This window comes from Podarcis bocagei (assembly GCF_964188305.1).
Source record: "Podarcis bocagei genome assembly, chromosome: 1".
Classification (NCBI taxonomy): domain Eukaryota; kingdom Metazoa; phylum Chordata; class Lepidosauria; order Squamata; family Lacertidae; genus Podarcis; species Podarcis bocagei.
In genome coordinates, this window is record NC_138125.1 from 68,014,732 (window position 1) to 68,033,356 (window position 18,625).

The window sequence follows — 18,625 nt, forward strand, 5'->3', positions numbered from 1 at the left end:
GCAGCAGTTGTGAGGACTGAAGGTCCCTGCCTTCCTACAGCTCTCTAAATCTCCTCCTCCTCCTCCAGGTCCTTCCCAAGGAACCTGAGACTTCTCCTCCATTACTGCCTTCATTACTACCACCCTCTTCATACCTCTTTGGGTTCGAGGAAACCAGCAGAGGAGGGGAGCTGGTTGCAGCAGGAGGGGGAAGACTCCCTGGCTTCTTCAGTAGCCTGTCTAAGCCTCTGCCTCTGATTCTGGGCTGCTCTCTGCCACAGCCTCTTCCTGCTCACTAAACCCTGTAACCTCTTCAGCTTCAGGCACCTCCTCCTCCTCCCCCCGTCTTCTCCCTCTGACCACTCCTTGTTGTCCCACCACAACTCCCTGGCTCTGAGCCTTCTTCCCTTGGGAGTTCCCAAGCTGGTGCCTCCCACGACTCCTCTGTGTCCAGCCAGTCCATGACACTGTCATGAATGGCGCAGTCAGAGATCTGAAATAAACAGGATGTTGGTGTCGATGCCAACAGCACACATTCAGTTATCTGTTGAAAAATTGCAAACTTGAAACTTTGTATTTGAAATGTATATTAGTATTGGGGAAATGTACAAAATGCTAATTGAAGAATAAGTTGGAAATTTCCACTTCGGCAGTGTAGGATTAAAAAGGAAGAGTCATTAGAAGCATGCATAATACAAATGAGTCCATTAGAAGAAGGTGAGGCTAGACGTAAATAGCCCTCATGATGCCGGCAAATGTTTCTTCAGAGTCAGTCCTGTCACTACATCTTGCGTCTTTTCATCTTTCAGTGCCTTCAGAAGCTTATCTAGAAACAGGGATGGAACATGACACATGTTAGTCATCAACCACAAATGCAAATGCACAGTCCTTTGAGAAAAGAATGTAAAATCCAAGCCCACAACTCCTGATTAATACTGACCTTTGATGTACTGATATTAAAGTACAACCTTCATGGCCTAGTAGGGATTTGGACCTGAATCTCACGGATCCTAGTCCAGTACTTTATTTACTCTAAAGTGTGTATATATATATATATATATATATGCTTTCGTAGATTTATTTCCCATATATGTATGGGAATATCACACACACACACACACACACACACACACAAACACACACACTTTTTATGTATCTTTATTGCTCTTTTTTCTCCCCCTCACCTTTCCTTCTTTTTTCCTGTAACGCTTTATTTCTTTTAATTGAAATCACTTCAATAAAATATAAATATTACTATAAAATAAATAGTCATTATCAGCGGTGCAGCCAGGTCATTTTAGACCCTGGACTTAATGATCTTATGGTCTCTCCTACCCTGAGATTTTGATGTGTATTATTTCACTTAAAGAAATGCAAACCATCCAGCAGTGGTGGACCTGGGTACATTGGCACCCTGTGTGAGTGCAAAATTTGCCCCCCCCCATCCTGCACCCTTGAGCTACCTTCTCAAAGGTGGTTAAGGAGATGCCCGGCTTTGGGAAGGAGGCACAAGGCTCTGACAGGGTCCTAGAGCCTACCTACTTACTTTCCAAAGCTGGGAAACTAGGCTTTGGGTAGGAGAACTTTAGGACCCTGTCAGAGCCCTCACACCTCCTTCCCAAAGCCCAGCGCCTTTCTTACTTGGCTTTGAAACAGCTTCCCTTCAGCTCAGTGCCCAGTATGTGCACCGCTCACACAGCCCTAAATCTGCCCCTGCATCCTGTGATCCCCACAACCACTGCCTCCACAGATAAATACACAGAGTAACCTGATCCTATGCATGTTTATTGCTATATTCCATACAGTGTGCACTCCTTGGTTATACAAGTATTGGCTCCATTCAAGAAGAAGAAGAAGAGTTTGGATTTGATATCCCGCTTTATCACTACCCGAAGGAGTCTCAAAGCGGCTAACATTCTCCTTTCCCTTCCTCCCCCGTAACAAACACTCTGTGAGGTGAGTGGGGCTGAGAGACTTCAGAGAAGTGTGACTGGCCCAAGGTCACCCAGCAGCTGCATGTGGAGGAGCAGGGAAGCGAACAGAGTTCACCAGATTATGAGTCCACCGCTCTTCACCACTACACCACACTGGCTCACTGTCAAGAGATTTTATAATGCTTTTTTCTGTTCTACCTTATACCAGTATCCACTGAAAGTCATTATCTATCTTCATATTAATTAGTACAGGACATTTGATGTCTCAAAGTCTTTACAGTCCCTATCTCATTCTTTTGTGTAAGAACCTTGGTGGATAGACTACATTTTCACACATTTACAGGCTGAGAAACTGTGTCTTAGACTAAAATATTAAAGGATACCCACCAAGTCTTGTAATAAGGATCAATGATATACTTCCAAAATTGGGGCAAAGTGTTTGACTGGCTCCATGCTAATCTTGCCTCAAATTCTCTCCATCTCTGAGATCCCAGTAAATGTATTTTTTTTAAAATGAATTTTATATATTTTAGTACATCAATTATACAATTGTCATCATTTAACTTACACTCTTCAACTTCCACACACATCCCTCTGTGGGGGTCTTATTTAGTCCTTATTAAGCTGCATTTCCTTAATTACCACCCCTCTTCTGCTTATTTTTAACTACTGATCATATATCTAACCCATGGGTAGGCAAACTAAGGCCTGGAGGCTGGATCTTGCCCAATTGCCTTCTAAATCCGGACCGCAGATGGTCCGGGAATCAGCATGTTTTTACATGAGTAGAATGTCGTTTTATTTAAAATGCATCTCTGGGTTATTTGTGAGGCATAGGAATTCGTTCACCTCCCCAACATAGTCCGGCCCCCCACGAGGTCTGAGGGACAGTGGACCAGACCGCTGCTGAAAAAGTTTGCTGACCCCTGATCTAACCCCACTTGGAAGTTTATCAGATTGTTATATTTCTTTGCCAAAGTATCCCCATGCTTCTTTTATATCCGACTCATCCTGATTTCTTATCTTTGCAGTTAACATTGCTAGCTCAGCGTATTCTATTAGCTTATTCTGCCATTCTACTTTTGTGGGAATATTTTTGTCCTTCCACCTTTGAGCATAAATTATTCTCGCCACTGTTATTGCATAAAGGAAAAGACTAAATACTTTCTTGGATATTTCCTTCCTACTATATTTAGTAAATACATCTCTGGTTTCTTGGGAAATTAGATCCTTAACATCTAAACCACAGAGCCTAGGGCTTGCTGATCAGAAGGTCGGCAGTTTGAATCCCCGTGACGCTCCCATTGCTCGGTCCCTGCTCCTGCCAACCTAGCAGTTCGAAAGCATGTCAAAGTGCCAGTAGATAAATAGGTACTGCTCTGGCGGGAAGGTAAACGGCGTTTCCGTGTGCTGCTCTGGTTCGCGGCTTAGTCATGCTGGCCACATGACCCGGAAGCTGTACTCCGGGTCCCTTGGCCAATAAAGCAAGATGAGCGCCGCAACCCCAGAGTCGTCCGCAACTGGACCTAATGGTCAGGGGTCCCTTTACCTTTATATCATCAGAGGAGGTTAAGGGGTGATATGATAGCCATGTTCAAATATATAAAAGGATGTCACATAGAGGAGGGAGAAAAGTTGTTTTCTGCTGCTCCAGAGAAGCGGACACGGAGCAATGGATCCAAACTACAAGAAAGAAGATTCCACCTAAACATTAGGAAGAACTTCCTGACAGTAAGAGCTGTTCGACAGTGGAATTTGCTGCCAAGGAGTGTGGTGGAGTCTCCTTTTTTGGAGGTCTTTAAGCAGAGGCTTGACAACCATATGTCAGGAGTGCTCTGATGGTGTTTCCTGCTTGGCAGGGGGTTGGACTCGATGGCCCTTGTGGTCTCTTCCAACTCTATGATTCTATGATCTCCCAATACTCTTTGGCTTTCTTACAAATCCACCACATGTGTATAAATGTCCCTTCAATCTCTTCACATTGAGATCCCAGTAAATGTCAAACAGGGCCAACACTTCCCCCACCTGCCAGATCAATTACAGGCCTTCTAGCCTTTAACAAAGTTAAACTAATAATAAACAAATACATTTCAATGGCCATTGGTAGAGAAACTCCACAAATGGAATATACTCGTTGCCTTTTTTTAACGTTCTATGTAACTTCTTAAAGGGAGACACAAACTTTTTTTTAAAAAATGGATTGCTTTCTTCTTCCTGCCCTCTTTTGTTCTGACTGAGTCCTCTCTCTCTCTCTTTTTTTAATAAAAACTGGGGCTAAATAAAGAAGAGGAAGTAGGTGCTCCGCTTCTGACTGGGGGATGCTTCCAGATCGTTTATTTGTCACCAAAGTGTCTCAAAATAGTTTGCAAAATAAAAATAGAAATAACAAGAAACATTAAAACTATATATATATGTAAATAGTAGCAATGAAACAAGACTTAAAGTGCCCATCCATATCTATTTATCCACACACAGACACACAAGGGGCTGTTCCCTGCTTGCATCACTCACCAACCCCATCTACTCCCACCTCCATCCACACCCTTAACCAAAGCCACCCCTCCCTCCTGCTCTCCCCTTAGATCTCACTAAACCTCTACAGCTCACCTGGGCTGCTTGCTTGCCACAACAAACCACCCACATCTTAATGTTAAAGCCTTTAAAACTATTTCTTGTGCAAGACCTCCAGGTTGGTATCTGAAATGGTCGTCAATATTTCTGGGGTGAGCCTATTGCTCATTTGCACAAATACCTGGAAGAGGTTCTAAAATATTTTCTCAGATTAGCAAACCGGACTTTTACAAAATGAAAACTAGTTTTGAAACTGCTACAATCTCTTGGCCAAAACACTCGGATGATGCATTAGAACGTTTCTCAGGGCATTTAAATGTGTTATTAGAATAACAATAAGAAATGCCAGGTCATTTAATTGCATCCATAGAAGGTGTCTGTGTAGAGAGTGACTTGGTATGCATTTTTATCAATGGGTCTTTCAAGTTCTGCTGTAGGTTGGACCAATGTGGAATATCTCTTTACTGATTTATTATAGAATGTTAAGGGTGGGGTGGGTGGGATGGAGAAACCCTTCAAAAAAACAACAACTTCAGATTAACAAGCTTAAGTATTCTTAGGAAAAGAATAAATAAGTGACTTTATCTAAGCTTATTGTGCGTGGGGGACCTAAGAAAGAAAAGGGTGTATAATAGTTCAAAATCTGGATTGCAGGGGTAAGATGTCATGTTCAATACCCCCAAATCTTTCATGTGTATTACATTTAAGACATTGGGCTGGATGGTTAGGGTACATGTCTGGATCATTATGGTACAAGACCATGAGAGCCTCAGGGATATTTGGTGGGGTTGTACAAAGAGGCTTTGGGATCTCAGCCTTTGGATTACTCACATTGCTGTGGGTCTGAGCCGTCCCCAGTGAGTGCCAGCAGCTCCAGCTCCTTCAGGCGGATGCCAAGCTCACAGATCTCTCCATCTGGCTGTTGCTGCTGATGTGCCCCACTTCCACGCTGGGGTGTGCTGTCAGCAGCAGGACAGAAGAAGCGCAATGGCTCATAGGGGATGGGGGCCAGACCAGCTGGCCAGGGGGGTGGGCAGCAGCGCTCATTGGCGGGTGGGAGGAGTCCAAGCCCAGGTGGAGGTCTCTGAGGCCCAGCTGACCCTGTTTCCCCTCCTCGCAGTGGCACAAAGAGCTTCCTCCAAAGGCTGCAATCAGCAAGGGTGGTACTCTGTGTGGTTCGGTCATAGAGGGAGGGGAAGTATAGAGGGGGTGGTGGCCGAGGGGGTGGAGGAGGCTGTTGCTGGTGGCTCATGAGGCTCCTCCTGATTGCTCTGCATCTACTGCCACCACCATGGAAACCGTGGAATCTGGAAGATTCATGGGTTTTTTAGTGTTCTAAATAGATTAATCCTATCCAAGTTGTGCCTGTCACTTTAAGGAAACAGAAAGTAGACCTTAGAAGGAAATGGCTGGTGACTTACAAAACTGGAACCTGGTTTTAATGAACTAAAAGAGAGGTAAAAGGTAAAGGTACCCCTGCCTGTACGGGCCAGTTGTGTCTGACTCTAGGGTTGTGCGCCCATCTCACTTAAGAGGCCGGGGGCCAGCACTGTCCGGAGACACTTCCGGGTCACGTGGCCAGCGTGACAAAGCCGCATCTGGCGAGCCAGTGCAGCACACGGAAACGTCGTTTACCTTCCCGCCAGTAAGCGGTCCCTATTTATCTACTTGCACCCGGAGGTGCTTTCGAACTGCTAGGTTGGCAGGCACTGGGACCGAGCAACGGGAGCGCAACCCGCCGCGGGGATTCGAACCGCCGACCTTTCGATCGGCAAGCCCTAGGCGCTGAGGCTTTTACCCACAGCGCCACCCGCGTCCCCTCCAAAAGAGAGGTAGGAATGGGTAAATCTGTCAATTCAACTTCAAATGCTGATAATTTTCCATGAGTACTTTTAAAAAAAATCACAAGCTGCTATGGAATGTAGAGCACTGGATTTAAGACTGGAAAAATGAGAAACTGAGCAAAACTGAAATTGAAAGATTTACCCAAAATAGAGGTAGGAATGGGTAAATCTGTCAATTTCAGTTTTGCTCAGTTTCTCATTTTTCCAGTCTTAAATCCAGTGCTCTACATTTCCATAGGAGCTTGTGATTTTTTTTAAAGTACTCATGGAAAATTATCAGCATTTGAAGTGTGAATTATTTCTCTGAATATACCCAAGCTTGTACGCAATTTTGCCTAATATACACATTTTTGCACAGCAATTTTGCCTAATATAATGCATTCCGTATGCTATTTTCACTGATATATGCATTTTTATACACTAGCATATATATTCTTGGACACATTACTTGGCTGGAGAACTGCATTGCAAAATTCGGAGAAGTGCAAATTTCACAGGATGGCTGTGTTTGGGTTCTCATATTGTTTCAAATAGTGTGAATTAGGTGGATTTGCCTTGAAATGTGAACTGAATTGAATTCCTCCTCCATTCCTAACCAGGAATGCAGAACCTGTCTAGCAGAGAGAGAGAGAGAGAGCTATAAAGTAGACATAGGCAAACTTGGCCCTCCAGTTGTTTTGGGACTACAACTCCCATCATCCCTAGCTAACAGGACCAGTGGTCAGTGATGATGGGAATTGTAGTTTCAAAACATCTGGAGGGCTGAGTTTGCCTGTGCCTGCTATAAAGGGAATGGGCTTAACATTTCATGAAGTAAAAAACTGTATAATCTTTAAATCATAACCAAGCCAATTTACTGTGCTCTGCTAATTTAATTTCTCTTTATTCTGCAGCAGAGGGTGGGTGCTACATCAGACTTTTCCCTTCTACAGTGGGAGTTATTTCCAAAATCTGCCTGCAAGACTTTGGGCTTGCTCAAACAGCTGCTTCAGGCTGGAAGGGGCTGGCTTCATGCTTCAATTTAGGCCTGGTACCTGTTTTATTAGTTCTGTTGGAAGCAGCACCTGCCATCTTGCACCCTTTCCATTTTTGTTGTTGTTATAACTAGCTCATGGCAATTTTATGCTTTCTGAATCTTCTCAAATGCATGCTTGCAAAGACATACTGCTGTTTCCAAAATTCAATCTGGCTGTTGAAGGACAGAACTTTTAGAAACATCCCCCGGAGTAGTCAGTCAATCCCTCTAACCAGGGAACTCTGCAAATTTGTAGCTCTGTGAGCAGAATATGGATCGCCTAGCAACTCTCAGCCCCCTTAGCAAACTACACCTTCCCAGGATTCATTGCAGGAAGCCATGGCTGTTTAAAGTGGTATGATACTGCTTTAAATATATAGTGCAGCTAGGGCCTGATACTTGGGTGCTTTACAACCCAAAGGTTGGTGACATTACAGTGACTAACAGAAAAGCATTTGCTTTTCTCCACAATAGACACACCAGGTCAGTTTGGTCCTCCTCATAATGTTTCACACTCTCTACAAGGCCTCTCTTAAAGTCTCCATGACTAAGTTTGGGGCAGCTTTTACTTTTATGTAGAGTTCAATTTTGACTTTCAATATTAATTGCTCAAAAGGCTGCGGTTGTGGTTGGAAACTGAAAAGCAATCTAGGCGAAATTCTGTCTGTGACATCAGCCTGCACATACTCAATTCAACTCATGGCACTGTAGCTGGAAGGGGACATGTGGCCAGATAGAAACTGTAGTCTCAGAAATGTCATGCCTTCTTTACCAATATAAAATGGCCCGTCTCCTCCCATTTCTTGGCAGGAAAGTATGAACAGTTGAGTACAGCACTGACAGTTCTATTACTTACAGTAAACAATAAACACTGAGATATTTTATTAGACATGCCCTTCTTGCCCTCAAAGCAGGCGTTCCCACATAAAAATGGGGAAACACTGGATAATAGCAATGAGTGAAAATACCTACACTTCTAAATATATATGGCTATAAAGAGGATTCTGGCCTCAAAAGCTATTAATGTACAAGTTTCATGGGCACAAAAAGTAGTTTAAGAGCTAGTAGGTGGAAAAGCAAAACAATCCAAACAGTTTGAAGCAAGCTTTTCTTTTATAACAAATTGGGATGTCCAGCTCTAAGATTTATGTTTCTCAAGATGAGTTTGTCCTTTCCCTAATACTCCCAAGTAATAAAGCCAAGCAGTTTTCCTCATTTAGGATGACTGGTTCTTTCAATTTTATTCTTTTCCCCAGAAGGTGATGAACCTATTGCTGTCATTTTTTTTCTTTCCCACTCTTCACTTGAGAGATTCTGAGGTAAAGCTGGGCAAGTTAGTGGCTAGATTATGTGATGTGGGTGTTTGCAGCATACAATAGTTGACTATTTCTACTTTGTTCTTAGTTTTGTAAAATGTTACTGGTCCTGTGCTATCAGCATACAAGTGATACAAAACTATAAGCAAACCAATAGTTGCTACAACTTCTATTAGTGGGTACAATAGTAAGCATTTATTCAATACTTTAGGGGGTACGGAAGGAGCCTGAGATTAAGAAAACTGTCTGGTTGTGTATTTTTTTGCAATTGCCTTATTGGTCTATTTTGTTAGCCACTTTGAGCCATTTGAGTTTTGAACAAGAAGGTGGGATGCATGTATTCTTAAGAAAATTAGCCAAGTTACCCCATTATAGTCTTACGTATCTAAAAATGCCAACTTTCAGCATCCTGGAACATTCTTGAATGGCCAAGAAAGAAACTGACCACTCAGGGAGCAGAGAATAGCTTTAGCTCTCGTTTTTGTGATCTCCACTAAAATTTTATAATGCTAACACTTCTATGTGGATTTCAAACATTTCTTTTACATGGCAGTACCTGTTGAGCGATGGAACTGCAGCTTTCTTTATTGATATGGTTGCAGTAAATTTTAAATGGCAAGAAAGAACTGCAGACTGAGATACTGCCCCAAATTTCATTATAACTCCTCTTCCAGTGATTTTCCAAGTTTAACAGGGTTGCAGAAATATTTTTTTTCCTGGAAACAATAAAAACAGAAAGAAATGCTAGACATCCACTAGAAACCACTAAAATTCCAGACATGGCTTTTACGTTATGTGAAAGAGATGATCAGGTAATGAAACATCAAAATAATGTGCTGTCTGAATGCAGCCAGAAGGAGATGCATTGGCTAAAATTATTGGGGTGTGGGGTGTGGGACTATGGATTCAAATTAACCCATAACTTTCCTCTCCATTGACCTGGGAATACTTTAAGTGTGGGGACCAAAGCTGCTCTCCACCCCATCTAACACTGTCAGGGATCCTACAGCAGGGTCCATCATGTTTCTGTATTCAAAACATGCAGATGTACACATCACAGCATCCAAATGGTCCTCACCATAGACAAGGCCTCCTCCCATACACACTCCACACACAACAACAATGGGCATTTTACCAGTGTTGTGACTGCAAACAAAGCTTTTACTCCAAAAACAAAGTCCTTTGTATGATACTGTACTGGATTATTCAGAATAGTGCTGCAGGTCTGATTTTCACCCAGCAGAGGGAATCAAACACCTACACTCTGGAAAATAAGTGTGTGTTTATTACACACACACCCCTACAAAGACATGCATGATAGGGACATGGTATAATGTTGATATTGACCTCAAGCACTGCTTGTATTATCATGCTGTTTTCCCCCAAGGAGATTGGGGGGGGGGGAGCAATATATGAAATAGAGCAGCAACCTTTAAGCAGTAAACTGATAAACAAAAAAATCAGTTAGTTAATCTGTTGTGCCAAATTTTAATTAGTGGACCCATGGGTTAAATCATAATTGCTTTTGTTTTGAGGCTGTGGAGATAATTCTCTCTTTAGGTTTTTATACTGTTTAATTGACTAGTCAGGAGTGGCGATGGTGGAAGAGAAGCAATTTGAGCATAACCAGTGAAGGATACAGAAGCTGTTTTTTCTGTAGCTTGGAAGAAAGAGGAGACTTCCTTAGGCTACTCTAAGGATATGCTGGTAGGCATGAGATCCTGGAAGCCAAATTCAGGTTGGAAGATAGGATGCTGAAAGCCAGGACCTGCTACTGGTCCCATGTGCAAGGCCAGCTAGAGTGGCGCAGCTTTTTAGTTTCAATGCGTGAATAAAGCAATAGTGCCGGGAGGAGTGGTTTGGATTTGTTAGGCACTGGGGTACATTCTGGGGCAAGCTGGACCTGTACAAAAGGGACAGGTTCCACTTGAACCAGGATGAAACCAGACTGTTGGCACATAAAATCAAAAAAGTAACTGATGGGGGTGGGGGAGCCGACAGGAGTTGAGGAGGCTCCAGTTCAGAACAAATCTCCCTCCTGGTGGAAATCTTTAGGGTTTCCTATTCCTTCCCATATAAACTGCAACAGGATTTTTCATTTTGTCTGCTGGGAGATGGACAAGCTCCCTACACAGGGACAACTTTCTCATATTCTGGACAGAGTTTTATGAATGTTTGGCTCCAGTGTATCACCAAGCCTGAGCTGGTGCAGGAGGTCACAAGCTTCAGGGGCAAGATTAGAGCAAGAGACCATGAGCAGCCAGGGAGCTGTCCAGCATGAACCAAGTCAGAAGTGCCAGAGACTGGCAGAGGAACTGTTCAGCCAAATTCAAGTAGACAGAGCTAGCCCTGCAATGCTAGGTTAGAAGCTTCCCTGTGGAGCTGCTGCACCATCACTGAGCAGGTTTTGTAGGAACTGAAGGTTTTGTAGGTTGCACTGGATCATCTCAAGGCCCTGAGACAGAGCACATGCTATGCTTTTGTCTCCTCCCAAATAGACCGGACGCAGGGAAACTGTTTTAACAATTGATCCCTCTCCTTAGGGAACTCCGGGAATTACAGTTCTGTGAGAGGAATAGGGATCACCTAACAACAACACCCTTTACAAACTACAGGATTATTCTGAGGAAGCCATGGCTGTTTAAAGTGGTAAGAAAGTACTCTAAATGTATAGTGCAGATGGAGTCTAACGTCATGCTTTTGAATTTATCCTCAACTGTGGCAGAGATATGGAGGGATGGTAGCACTGAGTGCAGAAGGTTCCCGGCACCTTCACTTCCCAAAAAAGACTTCTGCTGGAAAAATGCTTCCAGTCAGAGTAGACAACACTGGGCAAGAAGAGTAAATAATGTGACTTGCACAGAGAGAGGAGAGAAACACACATACAATATGACATATTTTGTGTTTCTTTAATGGCTAAGCTTTCTTATGAAGGTTCCAAACAAGGTTCAATTGGCCAAGGTGACACCAGCAGAGGAACCCTCAGAAAAAGGAGTATAGAGATGATAAGGCTGTCAATGGCTACTAACCCCCTCTGTGTTCTCCCTCTACTATTGGGCGCAGTATGCTTCTGGATTCCAGTTGCTAGGAAACCATGGGTGGCGAGGGTGCTTTTGCACTCACTCATGTCCTACTTGTGGTCTCCCCATAGGTATCTGGTTGGCCACATTGAGAACAGGATGTTAGGTTAGATGGACCGTTGGCCTGATCCAGATCCTCTTATGTGCTTAGAAGTTTAACTGCTGGGTTGTAAAAATGCCTGGGATATGTGAGTGAGGTGCAGTCTGTCTGTCACTCACTCACTCACTCACTCACTCACTCACTCACTTCTGTGCCTTTGTTCACCAGAGGAACATTACTAGTTGCATTAGGTATGTGGCAAGTTACACCTCTGTTCTTTTGGCATTTTATGCATTTTGAAGCTTTTAAAACTGTTTTATTCTTACTCTTTCAGTAAACATTTAATAGTATCCTGAAGCCTCATGCATCACTCTCTGAATAATCTCACCTGCTTATGTTTATATCTCTGATCAATGTCTATAAAATATCTAGCTTCTATAACGTTTTGCAGTTAATTAGAAATTAATGTGCAAAGGGCTCCATCGAACAGATTTGCACAGAAGCACATAAATCCTACTTGTATGAAGTGGAGTGTCTAATCTCCCTGTTTTTATTTTAAATGCCAGCAAGATAAATGAAGCCCTCATATATCACTCTGTTATGAGGCAGTTTTTTTGTCAGCTACCTCTGATTTTAGCAGGCATCTAGCATAAAACATGTTTCTTTAATCACACACTGTAGAGTGGCAGTTCCTACCAACCTGAAATCGAAGGGTCCAATCAATGAGGTTGGAAAGAAGCCTGTTAGATGTATTGCCATTGGGAAACAAATTGCTGCCTCCTTTTGTTGCAATATACCTGCTAGGTGATACTTTATCATCTGGGTTTTTACTCTGGAGGTAATGTTCTGGTGTGACAACCCAGCAGGATGTGTGTGTTTGGGCAAGCTGCAAGTAAGAACAGGGCAGGGCAAAGCTTTTCAGCAGTTTTCATTTTAGTCATAGGTCCTAACTCTGTGTCAGAGGATATGTACATTTGAACCAGAATATCTGAAATGTTCATAGTCTGGGATCAGACGTATCATGTCGGACTTCATTAGGGGAGGGAAAGAGATTTCCACGGAAGAAAGACTCACATCAAGGTTCAATACCTTCATTCCTGGATGCTAAAGCAGAGGCAGATTTAGGGCAGAACAACCAATTCCACCACACTTTTCACCAAGCCAAGGGGGTGTCACAGGATGTTGCAACTATGATGTAGTGAACTGAGCAAATAGAAAGCGGGGGGGGGGGGGGATTTTGACCTCGTACAGAATGCCACTGAAATCTGAAAGACCAAAGTCCACCGCGACTAAAGAACAAACAAAGAAAATCAGAAATTGGTCTATCTTTAAAATATTGGTTGTGTTTCCTTTTTCACACATCACAAAAACCCAAGGTATAGGTACACCTGAGAAATAATACACTGTGGCCTGAAATGTGGGGAACCACAAATAATGATACTTACGGAAAGGATAATTCCAGAGAAAGAACAAGCCTGCTCCAGTGTTAGATATTTTTCACACAAACATATATCTCCTTCTTGGATAAAAATCAACATGGCAATTGCCAAAGAATATATTCTAGGTCCTTGGTGCTCCCCTTGTTACAGCAAATGAGATTTTCTCCACTATGGCTCAGAACGACCAAGTACCAAGCAAGTGTCAATAGCAGATGATATTGAACATGAGAGCTTTACACTACAAGTGTGCCCATGCGCATGTGAACTTGTATTCAACATAGTTCAGCTCTGAGGATCTGCTTCATGCTCTCCATGGACATTTTAAACAAAGAACTGCTCGCACACACAAAAAAGAAGGTTCACTTTCATTATGAAGGGGCTTACAATGAATAATCCACACAGACATGTTGTTATGCCTTTTCTACAAGGAAAGATTGTAATGAAGTTAATTGTGGTTTCCATGGAAAGAATCTCCCACAGAGCGGCACTAACATTGCAATAGCTTCATTCCTAGATATTTAGTGAACTTCCTTTGAGCTGATTGTGTGGTTGTAAAATTACAGCCCCGGTGAGTCTAAACAATTAACTAATAAGCATTCAAAGAGACAATGTATGCATGTATGTGTGTGAGAGTATTTTGGGAAGTTAATATTGTTTAGATGATATGGCAGGCAAGTCAATCAAAGCTAGGAAATGCTGTTGCTAATAGTGTTAAGAGTTATTTTTTGAGATAGTGATGGGCCATAGCATCTCCATGCCCCTTCCCTGGGTCTCTTCTCCACTGGTGGAATTTAGGCCACATCTGACCAGTTGTTTAATGTAGTATCATAGCACTTTAACGGCCAGGCTTTCCCTAAAGAAACCTGGGAACTCTAGTGTATTAAGGCTGCTGAGTAACAACTCCATTTTCCTCACAGAGCTACAATTCCCAGAGTTTATTAGGAAGAGGGATTGATTACTAAACCACTCTGGGAATTGTTCCTCTGTGAGGAAATGCGGTCCTCAAAACAACTTACAACAACCTTTAACAAGCTGCACTTCCCAAAATTATTTGGGGAGAGCCAAGACTATTAAATTGATATAATAATGCTTTAAAAAGATGAAGTGGACATGGCCTTAATTGTAAAAACCTTTAAGGCAAAGACTGGGCCACTCCTGTGTTATTCTGTAAAGTAGAACGATGTTATTCTGTGAAGTAGAACAATGAAATGGTCTGTCTGAAATTGAAAGCAAATGGATACAGGGCTGTGGGCAGCTGTCTGAAGTGAGCCAAGTACCAGGAATCCTGTCATGGGCCAGGAGTCAACTTTGCCTGCCGAACAGCAGCATGGAGCAGGAGAAGGCAGAGTGACCACCTGCAGCTGATCAGCCTTCATGGGCACAGAGGAGAAGGCACTGATGAGAACCAGCTGGCTTCAGCCTTCTTAAGCAGCAGTCCAACAGCAGTCAGATGCTGGTAACAACGCTTGTAGTTCCTTGTTCTACCTTGCTGCCTCCTGTTCATATTGACCCTTGACCCCTGATGATCAGATTCTCTGACCCCTGGACCATCTGACCACATGGGTTGCTGTTCACCTGACTCTAGGACTGGACCTGACTTCGGATGCTGACTCCAGGCAAGTACAGAAACTCTTCGGGTTGGCTGGCCTCCCACTCCACTGAACTCTGCACATTGTTGCTCAGCAACGAGACTTCAACAAATCCTCAGGCAATGCTATTAGTCAGGCCTGAAGGACAAGCCAAGTGGCAGGGTTGTGAAGCAAGTCAGGAAGGAAGGTCAACCAGAAGATACAGGAATCATTGGAGTTTAAGTACACCATATTGCTCAAGGAAGACTTAACAGAATGAGGAAGCTCTCATAGTTCTTCTTACTTAATAGCCAGCTTGGATGGGTGGAATAAGTTTAGAGCAGGGGTTGTCAACCTGGTCCCTACCACCCACTAGTGTGAGGAGATTTCACCCCTCCCATATCCAAGAATCTCCTGAGGAGTCTGCTGATTTTCCAGAGAGGAGGAGGCATGTTCTGCTCTCTACTTATTCTGCTCCAGCACCAAATCAGTCAGTCAGTGTCGGAGAGAGAGTGTGTAGAGATAAGGTTGCTGCTAAGAGCAGCTGCAGACACTCAGTGCAGTGCAGCATTCATTTATGCTTAGACCTATTTAGCTCTGTATATAGTTTGCATAGTTGTAGATAGAATAAAGAAGATATTCTACAGAGCTGCTCTCAGAGTTGTTTATATACTCTGCTGTACTCTGCTGTACTCTGCTGTGTGACGACTGTCTTCTTGTGGGAGTGAATCCGGTGCTCACAACTCTAAGCTGTGAGTCCACAGCACTTTGACCTGTTCCTGTGCAGAAGGTGGTCTCTGGAAGTGCTACCCAGCTCGCCTAGCCCAGTTGGGGCTGAAGTGGATGAGTCCAGTTGGTGGCACTGGCTCAAGGGCGATGCTGACATAGTGGGTGTTTCAGGATTCGAGGTGGGCGGTGGGGGGGGGGGGTCTACAGCACATGCTGAATCTTCCTTCCATAGAGCACTGGTGGGCAGTAAGGAAATTTTACCATCAAGAAAGATGCATTAGTGGGTGGTTGTTATAAAAAGGTTGACTACCCCTGCTCTAGAGCCTACTATACTGCCTAGACTGATGTTGCAACTTGCAGCTTAGTAGCTCAGCCCATGTGGCAACTGTACACAGATCCAAGGGTTCCCCATTTGAGCCCCAGGATCTCTTGTCCCAACACAACAGCAGATGAATTATTTCATTACTCCATCATCTTTTTGTTTCATGGGATCTATTTTTGTTTGTGGTTTATTAACTCTGCAAAGGACTATAGATACTGATGCTGTATAAATATGATTCCTTGTCATTGTTAGTATGGCTTCAACCCTATCAGGGTGTAACCTGCTTCTTAAGGTGATCATTTAGGCCCCAGGGGAAAATGCCACACACCCCATTTTTAAGAACTGGTCATTGAAGCATTTTTAACCTTAAAATATTTTGATGGTTTTTGCCTATTTGAATGGATTATTGCTATTTTAGTTTGTTGCATTATTTTCTATTTTTATTGTGCTTGCTATTTAGTATATCTTACTACTACAGTGGTACCGTTCCGGAGCCCCTTTCGCATCCTGAATAGAATGTAAGACGCGCCTGCACATCTGTGCATGCACGGTTGCGTTTCACCACTTCTGTGCATGCGTGTGACGTCATTTTGACTGTCTGCACATGCACGAGTGGCAAAACCTGGAAGTAACGTGTTTTGTTACTTCTGGGTTGCTGCGGAGCGCAACCTGAAAATACTTATTCTGAAGCATACAGTCATACCTTGGGTTGAATGTGCTTCGGGATGAGCGCATTCAAGTTGCGCTCCATGCCAACCCGGAAGTAATGGAGCGCGTTACTTCCGGGTTTCATCGCTTGCGCATGTGCAGACACTCAAAATCACGTCATGCACAGAAGCGGCGAAAAGCGACGCGTGCGTGTGCAGACGTGCCGTCGCTGGTTACGTTTGCTTCTAGATGCGAACGGGGCTCCGGAACGGATCCCGCTCTCATCTAGAGGTACCACTGTATTTATCCCGAGGTATGACTGTACTTTACTAGTAGTGTATCTTACTACTTTGTTAACCATCATGGGATATAAATGTATATTGAATACGTAGCATACAATGTTAATATATGTAGATGTTTGTGGACCTGTGCTGTTCCCACAGTCCAGATTGAAGGTGCACTAATAGCCCAGGTGTGGGTAATTTGTTACAAAGTATGTGTCTGAACACAGCATATCTCTCATAGTCATCGCATTCTCCTCCCCTCACTGCGTTCTCCTACCTTGTTTAGTTACTTATTATTTTGGGTTGCCGCACCTTTGATTGTCTATTTATATCTCTGCAAGTCATATACCATAACAGCACATGTGAAGTGCTGTGTTGCAACATATTAAGCAGTCTTTGGATTTGTGTTCATATCATTTTCAGTGGTGCTGGACTACTCTGGAACAAGCAAGCTGAGGACTGATGCCCTTGTGTGTTAGATTTATTATTGTAACAGAACAATGTGAAACAGTGCAGTTGAGACTGTTTACAAAGTCTCCAAGCACAATGCCAGTGAACTTAAAATCAGCAGTGAGGAACTAATTAAAATTATACTGGTTAAAAGGAAAGCTAATTAAAAGCAGTTTAAAAAGATGGATCTTTAATTGAAATGTAGAATTAGCTAGAGAGTCTAGTGCACAAATAGGAATTTCAAAGACGAGATGAGTGGAAATGATTCCAAAAAACATCACAAAAAACTCTAGTTATATATCTTTTAAAAAAATAAAAATTCAAGTGATTCACAGTAATTGGTAGTAGTCAGGATTAAAATATGCCAACCTACAGGGAGTCTCTGAAACCAAACTTGGAGCTTTGTAGCAGCCTGACAAAGTGTCAGTTTAAGGGACCCTTGGACTTATATATTTCTAGACTTGGACATATATGTTTCTAGACTGCTTTGAGTCTTTGAAAACAGCAGAGCCCTTCTCATAAGATAGAGGAGGAATCTCTGCTGGGTGGTTGCTAGAAAAGGCATGCTAGTGCTGGCCCACTAATGCTGGCCTTCATAGGGTTGCCATAGGTATGGAATTTCCTGGACATAGCCGGGATTTGGCCATCCAAAACATTGTCTGGGTGGAATCGCTACAAATGTCCAGGAAAATCTGGATGTATGGCAACCCATGTCAGCAGAGCAGAGTAGAGTTTGAGCAGCCCTACTGAAAATCTAATAACGCCTTTTAGTATCTGTGCCACGGTGTCATAACCTAGAGATATTTTTTGTAGTCAATAACTGAATAATCATTTTCTTGATTGCAAAAGAGGAACTGCAAAGATCTCAAATTAAAATCGTTTGTCTGATGCTACACTACAAATATAAGTCAATCGCTCACTGAGCAGTTGTTTGTTTTGCAAGGGAGGGGCCACTTTGCAGTTGCAGAATGCATGGTTTGCGTGCGAAAGGTCCCAACTTCAATCTCCAGCATCTCCTGCATAAAACCCTAAAGAGTTGCTGCCAGTTAGTGTAGACTGGAGATGGGTAGAAGGTAGGTCTGGATCTACTGGCAAATCTCTAGATTTTGATTTGATCAGTGATGGTGTCCTATTCCAAAATGGTTAACTATAGAGCCTCCTGCTGAAATTAATAAAACTGGGCTAACTAGGAGTATAATTTGTGTGTGTGCTGGACCCGGGGGTAACCCGAGTAATGTGGTCCAGGTCTGGTCCTGAATCCAAGGGTTCCATAAGGAGTCAGTCCGACAGGGCCAAGGCAGGACACAAGGGAGAAAACCAGGCACGGTCAGGCACAGGATCAGGCAGGTTCTGGCAAACAGCAATGTTGCTCCTGCAACCTGTGGCCCGACAGCCTTTTATCTCTG

General features: G+C 43.2%; 1 protein-coding gene across 1 annotated transcript; it reads right to left on the bottom strand.

Annotated features, from left to right (window-relative positions):
* Window positions 1-549: 549 nt before the first annotated feature.
* Window positions 550-5,768, bottom strand: LOC308582435 (uncharacterized protein C11orf91 homolog). The gene is made up of 2 exons (XM_081185551.1): window positions 5,316-5,768; window positions 550-805 (listed from the first exon to the last, which is right to left on the bottom strand). The coding sequence occupies exons 1-2, from the start codon at window positions 5,734-5,736 to the stop codon at window positions 720-722; spliced, it is 507 nt and encodes a 168-aa protein (XP_081041677.1). The 5' UTR covers window positions 5,737-5,768; the 3' UTR covers window positions 550-719.
* Between the last annotated feature and the right edge of the window lie 12,857 nt (window positions 5,769-18,625).

Bases quoted from the DNA above. Each gene is read 5' to 3' on its own strand.
- LOC308582435 (XM_081185551.1), bottom strand. From the start codon at position 5,736: ATGAGCCACCAGCAACAGCCTCCTCCACCCCCTCGGCCACCACCCCCT. The intron at 806-5,315 runs GTGAGTAATCCA...CCCTGTTTCTAG, and splicing joins CGGCTCAGACCCACAGCAAT to ATAAGCTTCTGAAGGCACTG.